At 37.5% G+C, this 24,413-nt stretch overlaps 1 protein-coding gene across 1 annotated transcript in view; it reads right to left on the bottom strand.

Moving 5' to 3' along the window:
- Positions 1–6,576: 6,576 nt before the first annotated feature.
- LOC134529911 (uncharacterized) overlaps positions 6,577–24,413 on the bottom strand; it is a 37,996-nt gene continuing 20,159 nt past the window's right edge. The window contains exons 3-4 of the mRNA XM_063364468.1: positions 11,500–11,667; positions 6,577–8,525 (exon numbers count right to left, since the gene is read on the bottom strand). Coding sequence (XP_063220538.1) covers positions 8,343–8,525; positions 11,500–11,667 — 351 coding nt within the window. The 3' untranslated portion in view covers positions 6,577–8,342. The remainder of the gene's footprint in view (positions 8,526–11,499; positions 11,668–24,413) is intronic.

Raw genomic sequence — 24,413 nt, forward strand, 5'->3', positions numbered from 1 at the left:
GCCTTGTTAGGCCGCGGGCCTTCCTGGGGAACATTCTGGAGCGACTGCAGCGACACAAAACGCGTCCGGCCGCGGCGCCCACGCGAACTAACAATCCTCCCGCCCCCCTCCGCCCGCCCAACCCCAGGCGCAAGAGCGAGACACGAACACAGGAGGAGAACAAAAGAAAAAAATAAATATTTGGTTGTCTGTAAAGTCGGTTTACGGACGATAGTTTAACGTGACAACGTCATAACAAAACATTGATGAAATGATTGCATACTTTGATGAATAAAATTGAATCAATTTTTATTGAATTATCACTATTTTGTACGGATACAAAGAAGGAGTGAAATGAATACTACAATTTAACTGATAAATTTACTTTTATTTGCACTCATTAATTCAAATATGTTTATTACTTTAACGAAGAGATTATTTTAACTATAACTTTTATACATGTTTGTTATTTAACTTCTTCCCATCTGTGTTATTCTGTTAAGGATAGGACGATGATAGGAAAAGTAGGAAACGAATGGGAGTGTTTCAAGTTTAATGTGGCCTCGAAAAAGTAAAATCGATGGTTGTTCCAATCGAGTGGAAGAGAGATAGATGCGGCGCAAGCGTACAATGAGCGTAACGGGACACAGCGTAACGGGATAATGTGCGTAACGGGACAATGTGCGTAACGGGACAATGTGCTTAACGGGACAATGAGTCATCCTTTTTCTTGCGTGCAGCCGGCTTTCATCGATTTATTAGACGTTGTCACGTCAAAAACCTACACAATGCACAACGTCTTTTCGACACCCTAGAAAATTTCCCTTCGCGGCACAACATCTTAGCTCTCATGCACGGCATTTAGTAGGAGTGATTTCGCGAATGGAACGGAAGTCGCGCGTGTGGAACGGAAGTGTGTAACCACGGTGCTGCCATCTGTTGCGGATGGCGCGGAAAAAAAAAGTTCTCAAAGCCAAAGGGAAACTTTGTAGTATTAACTGTTTAATGATTTTTTTTATATATTTTTTTAACGATTTTATCGTAACCGTTTAATTATGTAGTTTAAAATTTTTTGCTTGCTTATCGAATGATTCGATAGTCGACGTAGCTGCTCCGGCAGATAATTCTAGCGGCGGATGTAGGAACCACGTGTGATTCGTGTCCAGAAGTGTAGTTGAAAACACAATTAGCATGTATTTATATGTTTTAATGTGGGCATTTTTTTTCTAAATAAGTCTGTTAAATTTCGTGTCCGAGTTTCGTATTATAATTTTGCTTTCAAAACGAGATAATATGAATTTGCTCGTTACCGTGGTCAAATGTTACACATCTCTGTCGAGTACTTGTGGACTGGCTCACTTGTTTTCCTTTTTCGAACTTCACATGTAATTACTAATTAACCGTTTTGACGTTTGCCTGTGCAGTAACGCGAGCGCCGCCGTGCTTGAGACTTTGCTGTGCTTGCAAACAGCTCACTCAATGAAGACAAGGACCTTCAAACCAGAACCCATCGCTGCGCGAGAAGGTAACAAGTGACGTAACAAAGATGCTAGCTGGAATTTTCACAATTTCCTCTCGTTTCAATAGCTTGAGTATCTTTGTTACGTCACTTGATACATTCATGTCGCTCATTTAAACCCCGCATTTGTTTTTTTGTTTTTTGGAACTAAAAAAGAAAACAACAACGGAAGCTACACGAAAGCAAGCATTTGTTTGTGTCGAAAAGACGTTGTGCATGCTAGGCGTCTTGGGGAACAACTGCCTACAAAATATCTGCCAACCAGTGGAATGGAAGCGGCTACAGAAAACACAAGGCGTCGTGGATCTTTTTTTTTTTTTTTTGTGGGCGAAACGGAGTCTTTTAGTAGTTGGAACCAATGGAAACAGAAGAGAGGAACATTCTTCTCTTCGGGCAGGAACGAGACGGGAGACCGCTGAAAGTTCGGGACGTAAAGTGGGTCGCCCAACCGACTCCTCGGGTTTTATGGCGACCGCGTCACGCGCTGCTTCAAGCGCGGGGCTCGCAGGAAACCTTCGTTACGGGCAAATGAGGCCGGTTTTAAATCATGTCCAAAACTATGCGTGATGCTTTGTGTGTTCTTTGAAGCAGTATACTTCCTCCAGCATACCTTCCTTTGCCTTCAAAGTTTACACAAATCCCCCCCTTTTTTTTTATGAAGCTTTGGCGCTTGACATAACTTTTAACGAACTTTTTTCCTCACCAAAAATTTTACTAGCATAAAAAAAATGTGAGCGAGCCTTTCAGTACCCGCCAGTGTTGTATAACATCTACGAGCAAATCCATATGTCCTCGTGCTGCAAATACACTTATAATATTGAACTCGGACACGAAATTTGATGTAATATTCTTTAAAATAATGCCGAGTGTGATAAACATACGCAAAAATGGTTTTCAACTACATTTCTGGACACGATTCGCACATAGTTTAAGCAACTTTCGCTGGAATTCGCTTCCGGAGCAGCTCCGTCGACCATCGAATCATTCCATTTTCAGACCGAAATCCTCAACAATATAATAAAACTTCTCTTATAAAAGCGAGAAAAAAACTTGATAAAATACTAAACCCCAGCTTTGGACCTGGTTTCCGACGTGGAATTTTATTAAAATACTCTTCATCTCGTTAAAGTTCATTAACCAGTAAATTGTTTCTAAGTTTCCCCCTTGGCTTTGTATATTTTGGTTGGTGCCATCCGCCACAGATGGCAGCACCGTGGTTACACATTTCCGTTCCATGCGACTTCCGTTCCATTCACCAAATTTCTCCCACCAAATTCCGTATATCAAGAGATAAGATGTTACACATCAAAAATGATTACAATAGTAAATATGATAGAAATCATTGCGTAATGAAAATTTAAAATGAAATTTAAGAGTATGTTAAAATTTAATTTTATTGCCACAAATATTAAACATTTTTGAATCAGAGAGTATTGCATTAAGCTTATATTTAACGATTGACAATACAGGGTAATAAAAGCTAATGCAGATCTGTGTTTAATGTCGCATATGACCGACGATTAACTTTAGGATACTCTAACGCAGAAAACCTGCTAAAATTAGCTGCTTTCAAAATACTAACGGAATAAAAAGGGGTTGTCTGTAAAGTCGGTTTACGGACGATAATTTCACGTAATAACGTCATAAGAAAACATTGATGAAAAATTGCATACTTTTTAATTTTCAAATATTATTTAAAGTTTTTGCAAATTTTATTTAAATAATTTGTTCAAATATAATCACGAACAATTAGTTAAAAAGCCCGCCATAACCTGTTTGATATTATAGAAGATTTTCTCGCACGATGGTTGGCCGGTTCTTGCACGCTCGGCTCGGGCGGAACGTGACAATGAGTCATGATTTTTCGTGCGTGCAGCCGGCGTTCATCGATTTATAAGTAGGGACACCTGTATTTCGCGAATACATTTCTTGTCAAGGTATTTCACAAACTACTGTAGCTTTTCTCCTGTGGTTATTGGCTGAGGTCGGTGAGAGGTGTCGTCCCGCTCTTGACGGGGCCAATGAGAATGTGGTCACCGTACTGCTGCACCCTCACAATTTGCCATGACTCTTAGATAAAGCTACAGTGTTTTGTGAAATACCTTCACATGAAATGAAATCGCGAAATACAGGTGTCCTTATTTATAAGACGTTATCACGTCAAAAAACTTAAAAAAAAACATATCTAAAATAAATTTACATAGCTGTTGTGAATCAGGGACTATGTTAGTTAAGTTTTAGTGTTACTGAAAAACCATTTTAATTGAAATAAATTCTTAATTAGTACCATTATTTAAATTAATTAGGAAGAAGTATTAAAATAAAATATGTTATCAACATACAGAATATATATATATATTTTTTTTAATTACTTCCTCAGAAAGTTTCATAAGGGAATGAAATTTGAAAAGTTTTGACTGCAAATTTTTTTTGTAATGTGTTTTTATTTTTTATTTTTTGTATTGAAAATTATGTGACTAAAAGGCTAATTACAAAATTCGTTTGTATTTTAAAACGATAAATTACTTGAGATATTTTAAATAGTTTTGCTAGAATATTTGGAATAAATTATTTTTAACGTATTATGTCGTTTAAATACAAGGTAAAATTTCGGAGTTATCATTGAAAAATAATGTCTGGGTTTATTGAAGGTTTTATTGAGGTGCTTACATTTTTTTAAGTGAGTGTATTTGCAAATCGCAAAATAAAGACTTAGGGAACGTTCTTGTGTTTGTCAAAAAAAAATTACCAACAACCCTTCTGCGAGCGATAAAATACAAAATTTCGGGAAAATAGTATACGTAAGTCGAAATATGTCGCTGATAAAAATTCAGCATGTTTCTAGCAGATGTGAAAGCCTTTGGTGGAAATGGACGCTATCGTGTGGTGAAGGTTGCGGAATAAATTCCAAACATCTGCCCATTGTAATATTGGAATTCCCTTCGTGTTTCGTATACGTCCGTGACAGGCAGGTCCAAACGAATATATCTAGATCCATATAAATTTTAAGAAAAGATTTCCAGACCAGTCGTGGGTTAGATGTTTGTAGCATTGTCTGTGTTTCGTGGTTGGCTGGGTTTATTTCATGTGCATGTCTACTATCAGCGCACCAATCACAGCCATCCAGTGAGCAAGCAAACGCGTCCTGAATAGCCCCGTCAAACAGGGCAATGGCTTCTCTTGCAGACGGCCGCCAATCGCAAGGGAACAACCTCTTGCGCGGACATACCTGTACCTTATTGCAGTCTAATGAGTGAACAAATTCGTTCTTTAACTGTTTCATGCAATGGGAAATTTTGATTAAATACAGTTATTTGGAAATAAATGCCATTTTCCTGTTCTTGTTGAAACTGTCTCATCGGTAGAGACCTGTAAAATTCGCGTATTCATTTCGCGATAGGATAGAGACCAAATACTTTTGACATTATTTTTCTTCAGTGATTGGGCCACAGTTTATCTGAAGGACTCTGGACCAATGAAAAATCTTTAACAGAAGAATTAGCGAATCACGATCATTCCAGTCAACAGGTGTTACGAGTCGGTAACCAATCAGCAGATGTAATTTGCACGAGTGCATAGAGGATCATGGAGTCTATCCTTTAGGGATTTGAAATCGCGAATTTTACAGGTCTCTACTAGGGGCAAGCATTTTTCGCGAAAAAACCTGAACGTCTACTAGACTGCAACAAGGTATACCCGCACCAGCTGTTTCTTCCTTGTGATTGGCGGCCGTCTGCGAGAGAACTCGTCGCCTTGTTTTACCGAGCCACTCAGGACGCGTTTGATTCCGCACTGACTTGTTGTGATTGGTGTTGTAACAATCGACTTGTACCTGAAAGAAACTCGCCCAATCACGGAACACAAACGGTGCTATATTGTTGTGACTTTCAGCTAGTCTCGGAATCTTTTCGCAATATATGCATGCCCCTAATAATATATATATATATTTATATTTATATATATATATATATAGACTTTATTTTAATGAAACGTAAAAGTCAACTGACATACGAACAGAAAAAAATTTAACAAATGGAAATACAGTCTGGAAATTAGTGAAGAGCATTAGGGCCACTAAGCAACGGATGGCAATGCTAAAGATAAATTTATTGCTGGTACACCCCGCATGACAACAAAAGCATGACCTCACAATAATGCAGGGTAATACAGAACTGCTACTCTTGATTTAATTACTTGACTTATTTTATTGGATGCCATAAAAAGAGACCATTATTTCGACTATGTCCTATAATTCAATCGAAATCATTCTAAAACATTTATTGTATTTAATGTATTCAACAAATTTAGTATTAATTACTCCCCTAAAATTATGTTTTTATATTACCCTTAACATCTGTAGCTTTTCATCTGAATTAGTAAACAAGACATTCATAATACTTACACAAAACAAAAGTAATTCTTTATAAAAATTTACATTCAGTCAAATTGTTTCGAACCTCAACTATTGGACAGTAATTTAATTTACTAAACTTAGTATGGTTGTAGGAAAATAAGAAACTATCAACAAGTATTCGCTTGTAAAATTTGGTTTTATATACCTTAAACAACAGACAATTTATTTTGTATAAACACTAGTAAATTGTTAACATTTCTACAGGAATGATTACATGGTGAATAACAATAGAACCGAAATATCACCGAGATGGAATTTAATAAACCACATAACACTAAAATACAAGTAAAAACATTAAATGTAACGACATTATCCTGATACCTAGTTTTGTCCAATAAAATATTAATTTTAAATCATAATTATTTCTTTATACTTTCATTCAAAAAATTTAAACCAATATGTGCTATGTATAAAAGTTGTTTTTTGTTTATAGAGTATGGCATTTTTGAAGATGTATTTAAAAAGTAAGCTTGTTGAAGTAATTATATTAATTTTGGCCACAGCTAAGTAAATTAAAGCCGTTAATATCTGAAAACATTACAAAGAAACGTAAAAGTTTAATGTGTTTTAAACATTCCATATTGATTTTTAAAATAATATTAATAGTGTTATATATATATATATATATATATATATATATATATATATATATATATTACTGCGAATAATTATGTAGGTTTTATAGTTCCAAAAACTTTTTTTGTTTTAATGCACAAAATGTTATACATGCTTCTATTTGAGAAATTGTATATGATCATGACTTATGCATAGTTAATTTTAACGAAGTTTGTATTAAAATCATAAAAACCATCACAACGAATTCGATGTGAATATTAAACCATAAGATCTTGGCTCTAGTTAATTGCAGTTATCTGTTCATCTGAGTTGTAGATTTACGAGACGAATGGAAGATATTCCCGCAAGTTGCAAGCGATGACGCCGGCAATTTTTGGACTTGAAAGTTTCGCGTGATGACTGAAGCTGAACTGCCACTGGCACCACGCAGCCGAGTAGACCAGGTGTCGGTGGTTCATAGGATTGTACGGCTCTGCAACTCACAGCGCTGCCACAGCACAACCACAAGGCATGTCCTCATGCTACCACCCAGCCACAAACACAAACATTATCTTCAATGAATCAACAACAACTAAATCAAGAAGTCATTTCATCCGACGACAACTTACAATCACGCCAAAAATTGAAAATACATATTCACTTGCCAGACATGGCTAAGCTTTCGAAAGCGATGCAATGTCACCGTTATAACCAAGTAATAAATTTTAACAAAACCCAGGTGCTTTTATTTTAATATTTAATTAAAATGAATTCGTTTTTTTTATGAGTAGAGCTCTTACTAATGACTACCATAATTTTTTTTACATTCGAGTGTTTTTTTACTAATTTTTAAGACTTTATGTTGAATTAGTGAATAAAATATTTTTTTTTTCATCTCTTTTTTTTTATATCATCTTAAAATTCCATGAAGACACGCAGAAAACACGTGTTGAGACCCTTAAAAATACAAAAATGGAGAATCTGTTTACGTAATAGTTGGCGCATCCCACTCGGAATTCTGCCGGCCCGCGCCGCTCGTCCAGAACATTCGGTCACGGGAAGTCTATGACGTCAGTTTTTCGCCGCCTGCAGAGGGCAGCCCACTATTCACTGACCTTGAGTCAAACTCCCTGATAATCCCCGTTCGCGCAGCTTCGGCTTTTTGAAGTGAAACTTCTTCACGGTCTGAAGGGGTGAGTCAGAGCGTAACTAAACTTTAACGCTTAAGGGCAACAAGAAGTACAACGGTAAGGAGTGGGGCCATCGATGACGAAGAGAAGGCGAGGGCTTAGTTCACATTAAGTTTTAAATTTTTTTCAAGCTTTTTATCCAACGATAAATATGAAAATATTTTTTTTAAAAAAAATTTATATTAATAAATGCCAAAAATGTCTGACTCACCGGGATGTGATTAGCTAAAAATTATAAAGAGTTAATGGATTTTCTAAATCAAGAAAATAAATTATAAGTGAGTAAGCTATATTGATAATTCGTACAAACGAATAGTGTTTGTGGTTTCTATGCTATAAGGGAATATAATTAAAATATATGTTGGTTTTTTATCCCTGATATAACAGTACAAGAAATAGCTGTCATTGATTTGTAAGTAACACCATTGTCAAATATTACAATTCATGATTTAAAAATTTTTGGTTCCTTGTTTACGTTGAGTTATTGCTGGAACTTAATTTTTTTTTCCCCTGTGTAAAGTTAATGTTTACAAAACACTCTACAACCATGAGTGCAGAAAAATTTATTAAGTACGCAGACATTTTTCAGTTCTTCAGAAAGTTTTACTCCCCACAATTTCAGTAACTCTACATAGCATGGTAATATATATTTTTTTTCTTCGGAAGCCGGATCGCGGCCGGCCTGCTAGTTCTCGCCTACTAATCTGACAAACGCTCTTATTTCAAGCAGCTTTTTGTCGTGCCCGTACTCGGGCAGGTTCGGCGGAAGACGCTCGTAGAAGACCAGGCATATGTGGAACTCACGGCCCGGCATCTTGGGTGGGAATTTGTCTTCCAATATGTCGATACGAACCGAGATTGTCGACCCCTGAAAGAACAAACAGACACGCGTTCACACGAACAGCCTTTAGAACGCTTTGTTGATTTGGTAGTGAAAAGCAAATTGCTAGCGGGGTGTTGAACAACAAGTAATGATTAGAGACCTGCAAAATTCGCGGATTCATTCGGTGATAGGCTAGAATTCAAACACATATACCTCTTATATAATTTTGCTATTGGCTTACTGTTCATCTGGACAAATCTCAACCAGTTGTAAACCCTCAACCAAAGAAGGATCGAATTACAGACAAACCAGCTGGGACGACTTACAAGTCGGCAGCCAATGAACTTGCGTTATTTGCCCGAGTGTACAGGGGTATGTGCAGTCTATCCTGAAGGCCATCGAAACCGCGAATTTTGTAGGTCTCTAGTAATGAATTAATGATTAATTGAATGTTACGTAGGAAACGTAACGTATGTAATTGGCTGTTTGAACGTGTTTTCAAAATAATTTTTAAGAATAAATTTCGTGGCGGAGATTTGAAACCGCTCAAGGCTGTATACAGTTCGTATGTTGCCTTCTTCTTAAAACTCTCTATTTTTATAGTATCCTTCATAAACTCGACAAAAACTGGTTTTTCCACAAACTCAGAAAAATCCCGTATTATGTGGTTTCAGGAAAAATTATTTTTTTTATTGATTCATGAATGATATACCATAAAAAGTACACAATAAGTCGAAAGCTACATACAATTGATTCATCCAAAACTTTTAACCACATTATTTCACGCTTTCAATACATGCTAGCCGACACAAAAATTTGCCTTTTATATTATGAAAAACATTCAATAAAAACTTGATTAGAAAAAAACACTTTTTTATAAAAAATTAAAGGATGTTATTAGTTAATTTGAAATCATGTGCAAACACTAAATATTACAAGCAAAATAATTAAGCCCAAGCAAAGAAGAAAAATTCAAACATTTTGAGTTCAAATTAAATCAATCTAACCTTAATTTATTATAAAATAAAATAATCACTTAATTATTTCTAGTAGACCCTTGAATGTTTCTTTGGTACGATAAGATGTTAACTGACATATTTTAAGGTTCTAATCATTAAGCTTGTAATATAGAGATTTCTTGATAGTAATAATAGCTAATTTCGTTACTAATAAAGTTATTGCACAACTTTAAATCCAATTCAAGCTTAATTTTACAGTAAGAATGTATGTCAAACCAAAATGTTGGTTTGTAGCAAGGTAATCTTTGCATTGACTCATATTAGTGTAGTAACAAACCATCTTCTGTTTTCTAGTATACCTCCTTCAGCCATTCAGGTTAAGTGTAGTCGTGATTGTGGTTAGTATTCAGGGACCCCAAAAGGACAGAGACAAGAGAGAGAAATAGAGAGAAAGTGGCAGAAAGGTGGGGCAAAATAATACCTTGGTTCATTTTTTTCGCGCGTTTAAACTGTAAAAAAAACTAGGCCTGTGTCGATGTATTCCCTGAGTCCGTTGATTTTTGTTCCTGCGTGTCCCAGTTTCGATGACGATGATTACGAAGAGACATGAAAGTCAACAGAAAAATACCAGAAGTATAGCAAACAACACTTGTAAACTGATTGTGGAATCAAAGTTTCAGTCAGAAATCGAGTAGGATGTACAGACGTTCACTCGTGAGAATCTAAAACAATTTTGCCCCTAACTCTATATGTCCCATCACGGAAAACCCAGCATTAGAACGAAGTTTAATCCACATTTGCAATGATAAATTTTTTTTGACAACGACATTGAGAGTTGAACACTGAGAACTTTACACCGAGATAAAAGTAAATATCGTAGAAAGTCGGTACCCAGGACCCACAGAGAGTGACAAACTTCATCTACAGATTCATCACAATGAAATAAGTTGAAAACATATAGTTATACTTATGATCTCATGATCTAAAGTGCAGTTTACATATACGTCTTTAAGATGAAGTTGAAGAACATTTATACTGTAAATAGTAGTGAGAGTATTTAAGATAGAACAATGAGCGACTGGAATGTGTTTAATTTTAGGTAGTTCTACAACCACCGATAATTTTGCTGCGGCGACAGAATTCGCTGTGGTTGCAGAACTCCAGTCAAACATAATTATGACGCTCAGTGTTCTAACTAAAATACTTTCTTTATTGTCTATAATAGAAAATTTGTTCAGCTCCGACTTCAAACGGTACACCAGCTGGGGAAACACTTAAGACCATAAGCCGCGAGTTTGACGGTCTAATTCAGGCTCAACCTGTATCGGGACAGTTTTATCCTATGGGCTGTTGGTAATAAATAACTAATCCTGCAGCATATTAAAGTGAATAATTGTAATTGTGCTACTGAAGTTAAATCTGTCTTGTAGACTTATTACAGACCTCCGATATTGTCCTTCTTTCGCTCAGTTTCACCAGTGTACTCATACCACGATGGGAGATATATTTTAATTGTTTTAGTTTTTTTTTTACGGAATGCCAAAATGTTTACAAACTAAGGGGTGGAACAACAGGGGGCTAAAACCCGCGAACAACTGCCACATAGTTACCAACGGCCACGGACATTCTTCTGGTAGCTGTCCCTGCATCATGGAGTACATCCTCTGCCAGAGGTTGCTTTACGGAATGCCAAAATGTTTACAAACTAAGGGGTGGAACAACAGTGGGCTAAAACCCGCGAACAACTGCCACATAGTTACCAAAGGCCACGGACATTCTTCTGGTAGCTGTCCCTGCACCATGGAGTACATCCTCTGCCAGAGGTTGTTTTACGGAATGCCAAAATGTTTACTAACTAAGGGGTGGAACAACAGGGGGCTAAAAGCCGCAAACAGCTGACAGATAGTTACCAACGGCCACGGACATGTTTTGGGCATCTGAGGCTCCACCATGGAGTACATCCTCTGCCAGAGGTTGTTTTACGGAATGCCAAAATGTTTACTAAGTAAGGGGTGGAACAACAGTGGGCTAAAAGCCGCAAACAGCTAACAGATAGTTACCAACGGCCACGGACATGTTTTGGGCATCTGAGGCTTCACCATGGAGTACATCCTCTGCCAAAGCTCGTCTGCTGTATCCACCACATCGCACAAAGATATGTTCATCAGCGTGTTCTTGACGCTCCATGGGCTCTGGTCGTCCTTGCGATGCCAGTACTCGGCGAACACCTGCGAGCCAAGAGTACACAGCCAGTCATTTGTAGTGCAAGGCACACTAGGTGACAACCATTTTAATTTTACACACAAAGTTCTCACAGCATTATGTACCTCCGAACGATACTGTACTTGCCTTTCTTTTTTTTTTTTTTCGCTTTTACAAGTAACTGAAAATAGTTTTCCATTCTATATGTAGTTACGCCCTTCACTGACTCAACGATCGCGTAGCGCTGTGAGACAGCGCCTGCCTGCAGAATGCCAGCGTGTGGCGGGAAGTCATCCTCCAGGAGTCTGAAGCACTCTGCAGGTAGCCACATTTGCTGTTCTACACACAGCAACACTTCCATGCTTTATATCTTTTAAGAAGTGCATTTACCAAAATATGGCGTTAGGAGTTAAAGAAGAGCTTTTATTTTTATTAAACTTGTAAGATTTGAATAATTCTTTTACTTTTATAATTTGAATAATTAACTTCGCAAAATAAGTAAATATTAAATTTATCGCTGAAAATAAATTTTATTGCGTGAGTACGTCGTTATAATTCATTAGAGATTATTGAATGAGACGATTCACACGCAATGTAGTTTTTCAAGAGGTTCTTCATTCAAAAATTTTTTTGTCAAATACTTTTTTTGTAATTATATATATAAGAAATAATTTTCACTAGCACAATATTAAAATAATTTTAAATTAAATAAACATTTCGTGTATATTAAATTGTTTGTTGTATCGATCATTTTTTCAGCGGACGCCTTAGGCGCCTAATTACTAATTATTATAACTATATAAAGCGAACATGTACATCATGGACATATGCCTATTTTATATTATAAAATAGTGACATAGTGTTAGCTATATTTCATAAAAGGATATTGATCCGGGTACAGATGTATATAATCCCGATACATAATTTTTCATAGTACATTTGGAGACACATTAAGAATGTATTTTGATTATTTGGGACAAACATTTTTAATTAGACAAATATGGCACTGAAGTGAAATTTCCGCATCAAAGTTTTTAATACGAAATACTGTACCAAAAAATAATTTTACATCCATAAAAACAACATTTAGAAATTTGCACTTAACAATTGATATTTTTTTGTTACTATCTCATTTAATTCATACCACAAAAACTATTCATATTTGATGTAGGTAAATGAAAAAAAATATTTAAATAAAAAGGCATTGTAGACCATTCAAACATATTATATAGAATTGCATGCAAATAACTTTGCAGTTTTTATAGCTTATTTATTGTTCTTAAATCCACTAAGAACAATGTTCATAAATATTTATTTGAAAATGATAAAATTTAAGTAATAAATAATAAGTTAGCGTAGGCTTCAAATTTATAAGTATTCTTGCATTTATCTTACAAAGAAAAATATGCTAAAATGTTTTAGTAGATATTAATATTTGAGATTTTTTCCACATATTCAAAACATTCAGAATACTTAGGGCTTAAGAAAAATTCTAAAGTATTCCTAGAAACGAAAACAAAATTCTAAAATAAGTAGACAATTTATAAATATGTTGAATTAATTTAATAACAATAAAATTCATAATCTTATCAATGCACAATATCAATCAACATAATTTTAAATATACATTAAAAATTAATTGGCAGTTTTTATTAAATCAACGATATTTTTGAGAAATAACTTTCTCGTGTTTTGTACAAGAACCCGTTTCGCCATCCTAGGCAGCGAAGTAAGTTAGCTTCAATTATATAACAAGCTTGATTGCTGTAACTATTAACCTTGCAACAAGCATGACATGGGAGCACAAAAATGTGTAGCAAATTTACAGAACACGCTATCAATAAATAACCGTCATCTAACCAAGTAGGCTTACATTTACCTCGTCGGGATTTGTTTGGAGGAGAAATTAAATTTCAGGACTTGCAGTAAGCTAAACTCGCCAGTCCCAAAATCGATGTTGCTTCTAGAACAAGAACTCTACAGCATTGTCGCTAGAACATCAGTTAAGTTTTTTATTCTAACTGTTCCTCCTTCCTCGGCGCTGTCATCTATTGTTTAGCGGCCTGAGAATTCCACGGGCTTGCAGAGATCGCCGCGTGGAGTGGCGTGATTAATGCGCCGATATTCTGGATGCTTCGAGCGTCGGGTCGGCCCGGGATGATGCGACGCGTCACAACCACTCCAGTCCATTCCAGAAGGACCACCAACGGGTATAAAAGTTGCGAAGCTGGCCTCCACGGGAGTTCCAACGGGCGAGTTGAGTGAAGTGCGAGAATCGGTAAGTGGTGCGACGCGGAGCGAAGGGACCGTGCGTGTGACTGAGTGGTGCGATACTGTGTGTGTGCGGACAGGTGTGAGGTGAGGGGCGAACCAGAGTTGAGCCCAGCTCCAGTGAGGAGTGCGTACTGTGGACTGGACAGATACTTGGTGATTTATGAACAGACATTACCTGCGATGATTTAATTTGTAATGTAAATATTAGTAGCAAATAAAAATATATAAAATTAATTGGCCTATATTTACGAACCCGTTTCCCCCACTCGTAACAATACATATCCTTCTAGAGTAGATAAATATAAAACGTAAAGTATGGGAGAATAAGCAAAGTTTGTTTGCATGAAAAAATACACGAGAGATCAAAATATTTATAGACTAAGCAACATCGAAAGTTTACATATTTAATCGTAGTTATGGGTTATTAGCACACGGACGTTCAGTTTTTCATATACGTACATTTAGGAGAACAAATCTAATCTTTGACGAAAAAAAATCCATTATATGTCTACAGAAACTGGTACACAGGATTATTTTATTGTAATACGTTACAAAAATTTATTTTTATAATTTTCCAACCGTAAATGTATGAAAGTTAATTTTATGTTTAGAAGTAATGTTGAGACACATAATAATATGGATTAATTAGTTACGGCATTGCGCTGGTGCGGATTCGATCAGACAAAGACGTCGGTATTTTTAATTTGTTAGATCCCGCGAGCGTACCAGCGCACAACAGTTAGTTTACTAGTGAAATTGGTTCATTTCCATTCATACTGAACATTTAAACTTGTTGCCGAGGTTATATTTTGTACCGATCTCTCGTGACAAGTGTGTCGTGACGCCAACCTCCCTCCACAGAGTTTTCAATTGAGGCAGTAGATAGCATTTGACACAACACAGTGCGCATTGTCCGTGGACAGGATGGCAAACATACGGCGTTGGAAATTCCCACGTGACCCTCTGACGTGAACAGTCCTCGTCCCAGTTTCCGCGTATTCTTCAGGCCGTGTTCCAGTTGGTTTGGCCTTTGGTTATTAAACATTTTGCATTTTATTTTAAAAAATAACTTAGCACTCACTCGCCGTTAAACTATCATGGTGGTGATTTGGTAAATTTTATTTGGTCATTTTAAAGCTATTAAGTTGTTAAAACGCAAAAAAAAAATTGTCACAGATTCAGACTACAAAATTAGATCACGCGTTCGTTTTTGTATTCAAGAATATAATATTTTTATAAGTAAACTAGGAGTTGTTATTAGCAGATTGTCCTAATCAGTGATGACTAGAGACATGCAAAATTCGCGGATTCATTTCGCGATAGGCTAGCATCAAAACAACTATACCTTCGTACCGCTTCTGCGATTGGCCCACATTTTATTCGGGGAACTGTGAGCCAATGGGAAACACTATACCAAGAAAGTGCCGAATTACGGACAGCCTAGGTGAGACGACTCACGCGTCAGTAGCCAATGAACAGGTGTCATTTCCGCGAGTATTTAAAGGACTGTGGAGTCTATCCTAGAGGTCAATGAATCCGCGAATTTTGCAGGTCTCTAGTGATGACACAAAAATGACTTATTATAGATTTTCCAAACATTTAGTTCGGCTGTAAGTTAGACTGACTGGCAGGCCGTTATTTCGCGTTAGATTAGCTTGCAAATTCTTCGTGCTGTGTTGTTTCATTCCCAAAATACAATAATTGGTGGTATTATTCATTGCCATGCAATGGAAGTCAGTAGTATAGGAAAGTATTTCCGGGGACACGGGTTCTGGGTGTGGATTGTGATTGTCGGTCCGCCATATTGGATTGTGACGTCACGGCGGCCATCTTGGATGACCTTGACCTTGACCTTTGACCTTGACCTGGAATTTGATCCTCAAAAATCGCCAAAAATGACCAAAATTGGGCAAAAATTGCCCAAAATTCCTCAAAAATCGCCAAAATTTCAATTTTTTTGAAAAAAATTTCCGCCAAAAAATCTCAAATAATTCCACAGTTCAAAAATTAGGATTTCGAAAATCCTCAAAAGTCGCGTTGCCCTAGAAAAAACGAAAACTCCTAAAAGCGGCTTAAAACTCCTAAGAGCTAGCCGCTTATAAGCCGCCGACCTTGAAAATAAGGATGTCATGGCAGCCATATTGGATGATGACGTCACCGTTGCAATTTCCGTTACGGCCGCCATCTTTAACTTTTTTATTTATTATCCGATTTTAATGAAATTTTTTTTAAAAAATATAAAAAAATTCAAATAATAAAATTTTTAATAAAAAATATTTAAAAAATATACTTTTACGACACGGAGTTTGGAGTCCTCGGTTCGAACCTGGTGAGGGCAAAAAAAAATTAAAAATGGCGACAGGCTCCTTCCTCAATGGTGGGTGCTAGCAGACTGACTCCCACCACTTTTTTCAAAGCATATATATCGTCATCTAGTATGACGTCATGTCCGCCATCTTGTCTTCGATGCTGGAAGCCATCATAATTGTATCGTCGGCTAGAGTGTGCTGATGCCATGTTAGTTTAATTCTTACCCGCTAGAGTGCAGTAAACATTTATTACCGAGGTGCCCCCGCCATCTTGAAATTTGGCCGCCATCTTGAAAATCCGTAATTATTTAGCTACAAATTCGGGAAAAGTTCCAAAATTCATTAAAAAAAATCACTCATTAATTTACATATTGATTCGATCGATTCCCGTCCTCGGTTCGATAACCGATCGATGCAATAATGTTTAATTTTATGTAAAAAATAATAATTTCAATAAACCATGTTCAACATTCGTAAAGAGACTCTAAATCCTCTACTACCATCATCCTATCAGACGTCAAGACCACCATATTGGAAATTCGTAATTTTAATGCTAGAGAGGCGGGAAAAAGTTCCAAATTCATTAAATAAATTTGTAATATATATACTGATTGATTGGATCGACTAAGGTCCTTGGTTCGATCCCTGACCGATACAAAACAACTTTAATTTAAAAAAATACTAAAAAAGTGTTAGGTTTGAGAAAATAAAAACAACACAAGTCCTTTTAAAAAAATTTTTATTACATACATACTACACTACTACAGGTACAAAAAAACACTGACAAATTACTAAAGCCTTTTGGATTCCTCGATTCAAACAGTCTTCTTATTGTACGGACTAAGACTTTTACATGACTTTAAATGTCTATCCGATCCGTTCATCACCACAGCCAGAGACGGACTGAAGTTCATATCACTCATATAGTCTCATTAGCCGGTACAACACATGAGTCAAATCAATAACCATGTTCATTATACGTCTCGGAGCATTTTTTATAATGACGATGTAAGCTATCGAGACGTGAAACTAGTTTATTGCACTTATTGCACTGAAATTGTATTCTTTGAACATTATTAGAACAACCGCTTCTTTCATGTCTGCGAGCATTTGAGGTGATAGTAAATGACGCACCACAGTATTTGCACTGATGCGAAGTACGCTCTTCATTAATTGAAGTATTCAATGATGATGAAACTTCAGTTGATGGTGGAACAGCACATATCGAAGTCTCCTCCAGTGTTGTCAGAGGCGTTGCCAACGGGATCTGCTCCAACATCGTCGACGCCGACGTCAAGGTTCCCGCAGTCGATGGTACAACCTCCATCGAGTTCGTCGTTAAAGTCGGTAAAGATGCCATCGAGTTCGCAAGAACAGGCAATTACGCGACTTATGCACCAGAAGAAAAAACTAGGTGATCCGTACACCGTCGACGGCAGTAACAAACTAAGCGTCCTGCTGTCTAGGACTCGTTTATATACATTAACCGGTTTGAATAATACGCTAGTCAAATCAAGAACAATTTACTAAAATACTAGAGTCAAAACAACATTTAAAAAAATAGAAGCACCGACAACGAAAAGGCAGCACATTTGGAAGCACCGACAACGAAAAGGCAGCACATTTGGAAGCACCATCATCGAAAAGGTGGCACATTTGTCATTGGCTCCAATATTCATTGGCTCCAATATTCATTGGTTCCATCAGTCTATTGATTCTATCAGTCTAGTGACTCCAACAGTCATTGACACCAACAGCCTTTTTCTTCATCAGCTCCAATGATATTTGGCTAGAATGCTACGAGTCTAAGAGACTATGAGGCTACAATTCCACGAGTGTACAAGACTCCTCCAACTACCTTCAAGTGTATAAAGCTCCAAATGCTCCATCAGCTCCAACACGTAATGTACGCAATATACGCGCAATACATGCAATTTACACACAATAAATGTAAATGATTACACAGTACACACAGGAAACGGAATGTACACACAGTACACACACAGGAAACGGAACGTACACACAGTACACACAGGAAACGTAACGTACACACAGTACACACAGGAAACTAAACGTACACACAGTACACACAGGAAACTGAACGTACACACAGTACACACAGGAAACTGAACGTACACACAGTACACACAGGAAACGGAACGTACACACAGTACACACAGGAAACGGAACGTACACACAGTACACACAGGAAACTGAACGTACACACAGTACACACAGGAAACGGAACGTACACACAGTACACACAGGAAACTGAACGTACACACAGTACACACAGGAAACGGAACGTACACACAGTACACACAGGAAACGGAACGTACACACAGTACACACAGGAAACGGAACGTACACACAGTACACACAGGAAACGGAACGTACACACAGTACACACAGAAAACGGAACGTACACACAGTACACACAGGAAACGGAACGTACACACAGTACACACAGGAAACGGAACGTACACACAGTACACACAGGAAACGGAACGTACACACAGTACACACAGGAAACGGAACGTACACACAGTACACACAGGAAACGTAATGATCACACATACAGTAGCGGAAACACACACAGGCTTAGTTGGAAATCAGAATACAAGAAATAAAAACATTAAATTTTTACTTTCAATATTTTATTACTTCTCAACATTACACAAATACAAGTAAAACAAGCCATTATTGTATGTAGCCAGCATTCCTCAGTTCCTTGAGTATGAAGGATATTTCTTTGATGCACGAATAGTTTCCTGCACAAAGCGAACCATGTAGAAGTCTTAGCCGGTCAACCAATATGTTTGGATCTTTCCATGATGTGTAATCATTCTCTTCTACCACCATCTTCCTTGCACCTTTATAATAAATATTATGATCTCTGGTGTCTTCCGTTTTACCACCAACCTCAGGGTAACTTTCATGTTTGAGACGGTGATCATCACAAGCTTGATCAGATTTATTTAATATATCACGTCGTTTCCACCGTTTCGGTCTCAGGACATCGCCACATTCTTCGATCTTGACAGCTCTAGGTGCTTCATCACAGTCTATGCCTTTGTCAACAGCCTCAGAGTCACTGTAACAATCACTGTAGAAGACATCCTCTTCACCCAGATTACCGTATGAATTCGCTATCGATGATGTCGAAGTGTCTTCATCGTCTTCATGCTTCCTTTTTAGGAGTCCATCATTTTTACAAAGAATGGAGGATCTACTGAATATAGGCTTGAATGTATTCTCACTTTTCACGGTGTTGATACTTCCATTAGTTTCAGTCTTCCCGAAGCCATTAGCATCCTTCAATTTATGTTCTTCCTCACGATCGGGTGAGCTAATACCATCACGCTCAGGACAAGGAAAATTATTGTCATAATGCAGATCACTCTTCTTTAGCCTAGTGGATCCATCGGTGTCCTCTATGCCGTAAGTAGTCTTGACTTTACATGTTTTACCATGTCTTTTTAAGCCGTCAATTCGTGTTAACAACCTGCTACAACGATTACAGCTTAACATGTTGCGTAGTGGGTTTCTAGCACAATCATTCTTCTCATGACGTCTAGCATTCCTTCTCATGACAAAATCCTTGTCACAGTATCTACAGCGGCTTCCTTCCGATTCAGCTATAGATATCAAACCACGATCCATGATAGCTTCTGTGACTAATGTTAGATACAAACTGTCAGTTTTCTCCAATTGGAACCATTTCTTAAATAGAGTTTTTGAAATATTTCATCAGCGAGAGTTAAGTTATCTAATGCAAAGCAAATTGATGCAAGTAGTTCCGGCTGTCGTCAACAGATGGCGCCACGTGTTGCTTGCAGGTAAATAATATATATTTCATTAATGTAGGATGCGGAACGCTCACTATCGATCGCAAAGGGAGGTTGGCTTCGATAGTATCCAAGGAGAAAAAAGTTCGTCCTTCCTGCTAGTGCTTCTCAGATTTCTCACGGTCCGCCATCTTGGATTACGTCGTCACGACGGCCATCTTGGATGGGTGTGACCTTGACCTTTGAACGAAACCGCAGGAATGATCGCAAGCACACGGATTTACCATCAAAATATTGATAAGAATAATCAGGAGCACACGGAGAAAACCATCATAATATTGGCAAGAATAATCAGGAGCACACGGAGAAAACTGCCACAAGTTTTCTTTGATATCATTAAAAAAAAATTTAAAAAAAATAAAAAAACCAAAAAAAAAAAATTCAAACAATCTGGCTTGTACTAGAACTCTATCTTTGCTCAACAATGAGAAGTTCACAAGCTAGCAGAATGTTTGAATTTTTTTTTTCGTTTTTTTATTTTTTTTAAATTTTTTTTTAATGATATCAAAGAAAACTTGTGGCAGTTTTCTCCGTGTGCTCCTGATTATTCTTGCCAATATTATGATGGTTTTCTCCGTGTGCTCCTGATTATTCTTATCAATATTTTGATGGTAAATCCGTGTGCTTGCGATCATTCCTGCGGTTTCGTTCAAAGGTCAAGGTCACACCCATCCAAGATGGCCGTCGTGACGACGTAATCCAAGATGGCGGACCGTGAGAAATCTGAGAAGCACTAGCAGGAAGGACGAACTTTTTTCTCCTTGGATACTATCGAAGCCAACCTCCCTTTGCGATCGATAGTGAGCGTTCCGCATCCTACATTAATGAAATATATATTATTTACCTGCAAGCAACACGTGGCGCCATCTGTTGACGACAGCCGGAACTACTTGCATCAATTTGCTTTGCATTAGATAACTTAACTCTCGCTGATGAAATATTTCAAAAACTCTATTTAAGAAATGGTTCCAATTGGAGAAAACTGACAGTTTGTATCTAACATTAGTCACAGAAGCTATCATGGATCGTGGTTTGATATCTATAGCTGAATCGGAAGGAAGCCGCTGTAGATACTGTGACAAGGATTTTGTCATGAGAAGGAATGCTAGACGTCATGAGAAGAATGATTGTGCTAGAAACCCACTACGCAACATGTTAAGCTGTAATCGTTGTAGCAGGTTGTTAACACGAATTGACGGCTTAAAAAGACATGGTAAAACATGTAAAGTCAAGACTACTTACGGCATAGAGGACACCGATGGATCCACTAGGCTAAAGAAGAGTGATCTGCATTATGACAATAATTTTCCTTGTCCTGAGCGTGATGGTATTAGCTCACCCGATCGTGAGGAAGAACATAAATTGAAGGATGCTAATGGCTTCGGGAAGACTGAAACTAATGGAAGTATCAACACCGTGAAAAGTGAGAATACATTCAAGCCTATATTCAGTAGATCCTCCATTCTTTGTAAAAATGATGGACTCCTAAAAAGGAAGCATGAAGACGATGAAGACACTTCGACATCATCGATAGCGAATTCATACGGTAATCTGGGTGAAGAGGATGTCTTCTACAGTGATTGTTACAGTGACTCTGAGGCTGTTGACAAAGGCATAGACTGTGATGAAGCACCTAGAGCTGTCAAGATCGAAGAATGTGGCGATGTCCTGAGACCGAAACGGTGGAAACGACGTGATATATTAAATAAATCTGATCAAGCTTGTGATGATCACCGTCTCAAACATGAAAGTTACCCTGAGGTTGGTGGTAAAACGGAAGACACCAGAGATCATAATATTTATTATAAAGGTGCAAGGAAGATGGTGGTAGAAGAGAATGATTACACATCATGGAAAGATCCAAACATATTGGTTGACCGGCTAAGACTTCTACATGGTTCGCTTTGTGCAGGAAACTATTCGTGCATCAAAGAAATATCCTTCATACTCAAGGAACTGAGGAATGCTGGCTACATACAATAATGGCTTGTTTTACTTGTATTTGTGTAATGTTGAGAAGTAATAAAATATTGAAAGTAAAAATTTAATGTTTTTATTTCTTGTATTCTGATTTCCAACTAAGCCTGTGTGTGTTTCCGCTACTGTATGTGTGATCATTACGTTTCCTGTGTGTACTGTGTGTACGTTCCGTTTCCTGTGTGTACTGTGTGTACGTTCCGTTTCCTGTGTGTACTGTGTGTACGTTCCGTTTCCTGTGTGTACTGTGTGTACGTTCCGTTTCCTGTGTGTACTGTGTGTACGTTCCGTTTTCTGTGTGTACTGTGTGTACGTTCAGTTTCCTGTGTGTACTGTGTGTACGTTTAGTTTCCTGTGTGTACTGTGTGTACGTTACGTTTCCTGTGTGTACTGTGTGTACGTTCCGTTTCCTGTGTGTGTACTGTGTGTACATTCCGTTTCCTGTGTGTACTGTGTAATCATTTACATTTATTGTGTGTAAATTGCATGTATTGCGCGTATATTGCGTACATTACGTGTTGGAGCTGATGGAGCATTTGGAGCTTTATACACTTGAAGGTAGTTGGAGGAGTCTTGTACACTCGTGGAATTGTAGCCTCATAGTCTCTTAGACTCGTAGCATTCTAGCCAAATATCATTGGAGCTGATGAAGAAAAAGGCTGTTGGTGTCAATGACTGTTGGAGTCACTAGACTGATAGAATCAATAGACTGATGGAACCAATGAATATTGGAGCCAATGAATATTGGAGCCAATGACAAATGTGCCACCTTTTCGATGATGGTGCTTCCAAATGTGCTGCCTTTTCGTTGTCGGTGCTTCCAAATGTGCTGCCTTTTCGTTGTCGGTGCTTCTATTTTTTTAAATGTTGTTTTGACTCTAGTATTTTAGTAAATTGTTCTTGATTTGACTAGCGTATTATTCAAACCGGTTAATGTATATAAACGAGTCCTAGACAGCAGGACGCTTAGTTTGTTACTGCCGTCGACGGTGTACGGATCACCTAGTTTTTTCTTCTGGTGCATAAGTCGCGTAATTGCCTGTTCTTGCGAACTCGATGGCATCTTTACCGACTTTAACGACGAACTCGATGGAGGTTGTACCATCGACTGCGGGAACCTTGACGTCGGCGTCGACGATGTTGGAGCAGATCCCGTTGGCAACGCCTCTGACAACACTGGAGGAGACTTCGATATGTGCTGTTCCACCATCAACTGAAGTTTCATCATCATTGAATACTTCAATTAATGAAGAGCGTACTTCGCATCAGTGCAAATACTGTGGTGCGTCATTTACTATCACCTCAAATGCTCGCAGACATGAAAGAAGCGGTTGTTCTAATAATGTTCAAAGAATACAATTTCAGTGCAATAAGTGCAATAAACTAATTTCACGTCTCGATAGCTTACATCGTCATTATAAAAAATGCTCCGAGACGTATAATGAACATGGTTATTGATTTGACTCATGTGTTGTACCGGCTAATGAGACTATATGAGTGATATGAACTTCAGTCCGTCTCTGGCTGTGGTGATGAACGGATCGGATAGACATTTAAAGTCATGTAAAAGTCTTAGTCCGTACAATAAGAAGACTGTTTGAATCGAGGAATCCAAAAGGCTTTAGTAATTTGTCAGTGTTTTTTTGTACCTGTAGTAGTGTAGTATGTATGTAATAAAAAATTTTTTAAAAGGACTTGTGTTGTTTTTATTTTCTCAAACCTAACACTTTTTTAGTATTTTTTTAAATTAAAGTTGTTTTGTATCGGTCAGGGATCGAACCAAGGACCTTAGTCGATCCAATCAATCAGTATATATATTACAAATTTATTTAATGAATTTGGAACTTTTTCCCGCCTCTCTAGCATTAAAATTACGAATTTCCAATATGGTGGTCTTGACGTCTGATAGGATGATGGTAGTAGAGGATTTAGAGTCTCTTTACGAATGTTGAACATGGTTTATTGAAATTATTATTTTTTACATAAAATTAAACATTATTGCATCGATCGGGTATCGAACCGAGGACGGGAATCGATCGAATCAATATGTAAATTAATAAGTGATTTTTTTTAATGAATTTTGGAACTTTTCCCGAATTTGTAGCTAAATAATTACGGATTTTCAAGATGGCGGCCAAATTTCAAGATGGCGGGGGCACCTCGGTAATAAATGTTTACTGCACTCTAGCGGGTAAGAATTAAACTAACATGGCATCAGCACACTCTAGCCGACGATACAATTATGATGGCTTCCAGCATCGAAGACAAGATGGCGGACATGACGTCATACTAGATGACGATATATATGCTTTGAAAAAAGTGGTGGGAGTCAGTCTGCTAGCACCCACCATTGAGGAAGGAGCC

This window comes from Bacillus rossius, chromosome 2 (assembly GCF_032445375.1).
Source record: "Bacillus rossius redtenbacheri isolate Brsri chromosome 2, Brsri_v3, whole genome shotgun sequence".
Lineage (NCBI taxonomy): Eukaryota > Metazoa > Arthropoda > Insecta > Phasmatodea > Bacillidae > Bacillus > Bacillus rossius.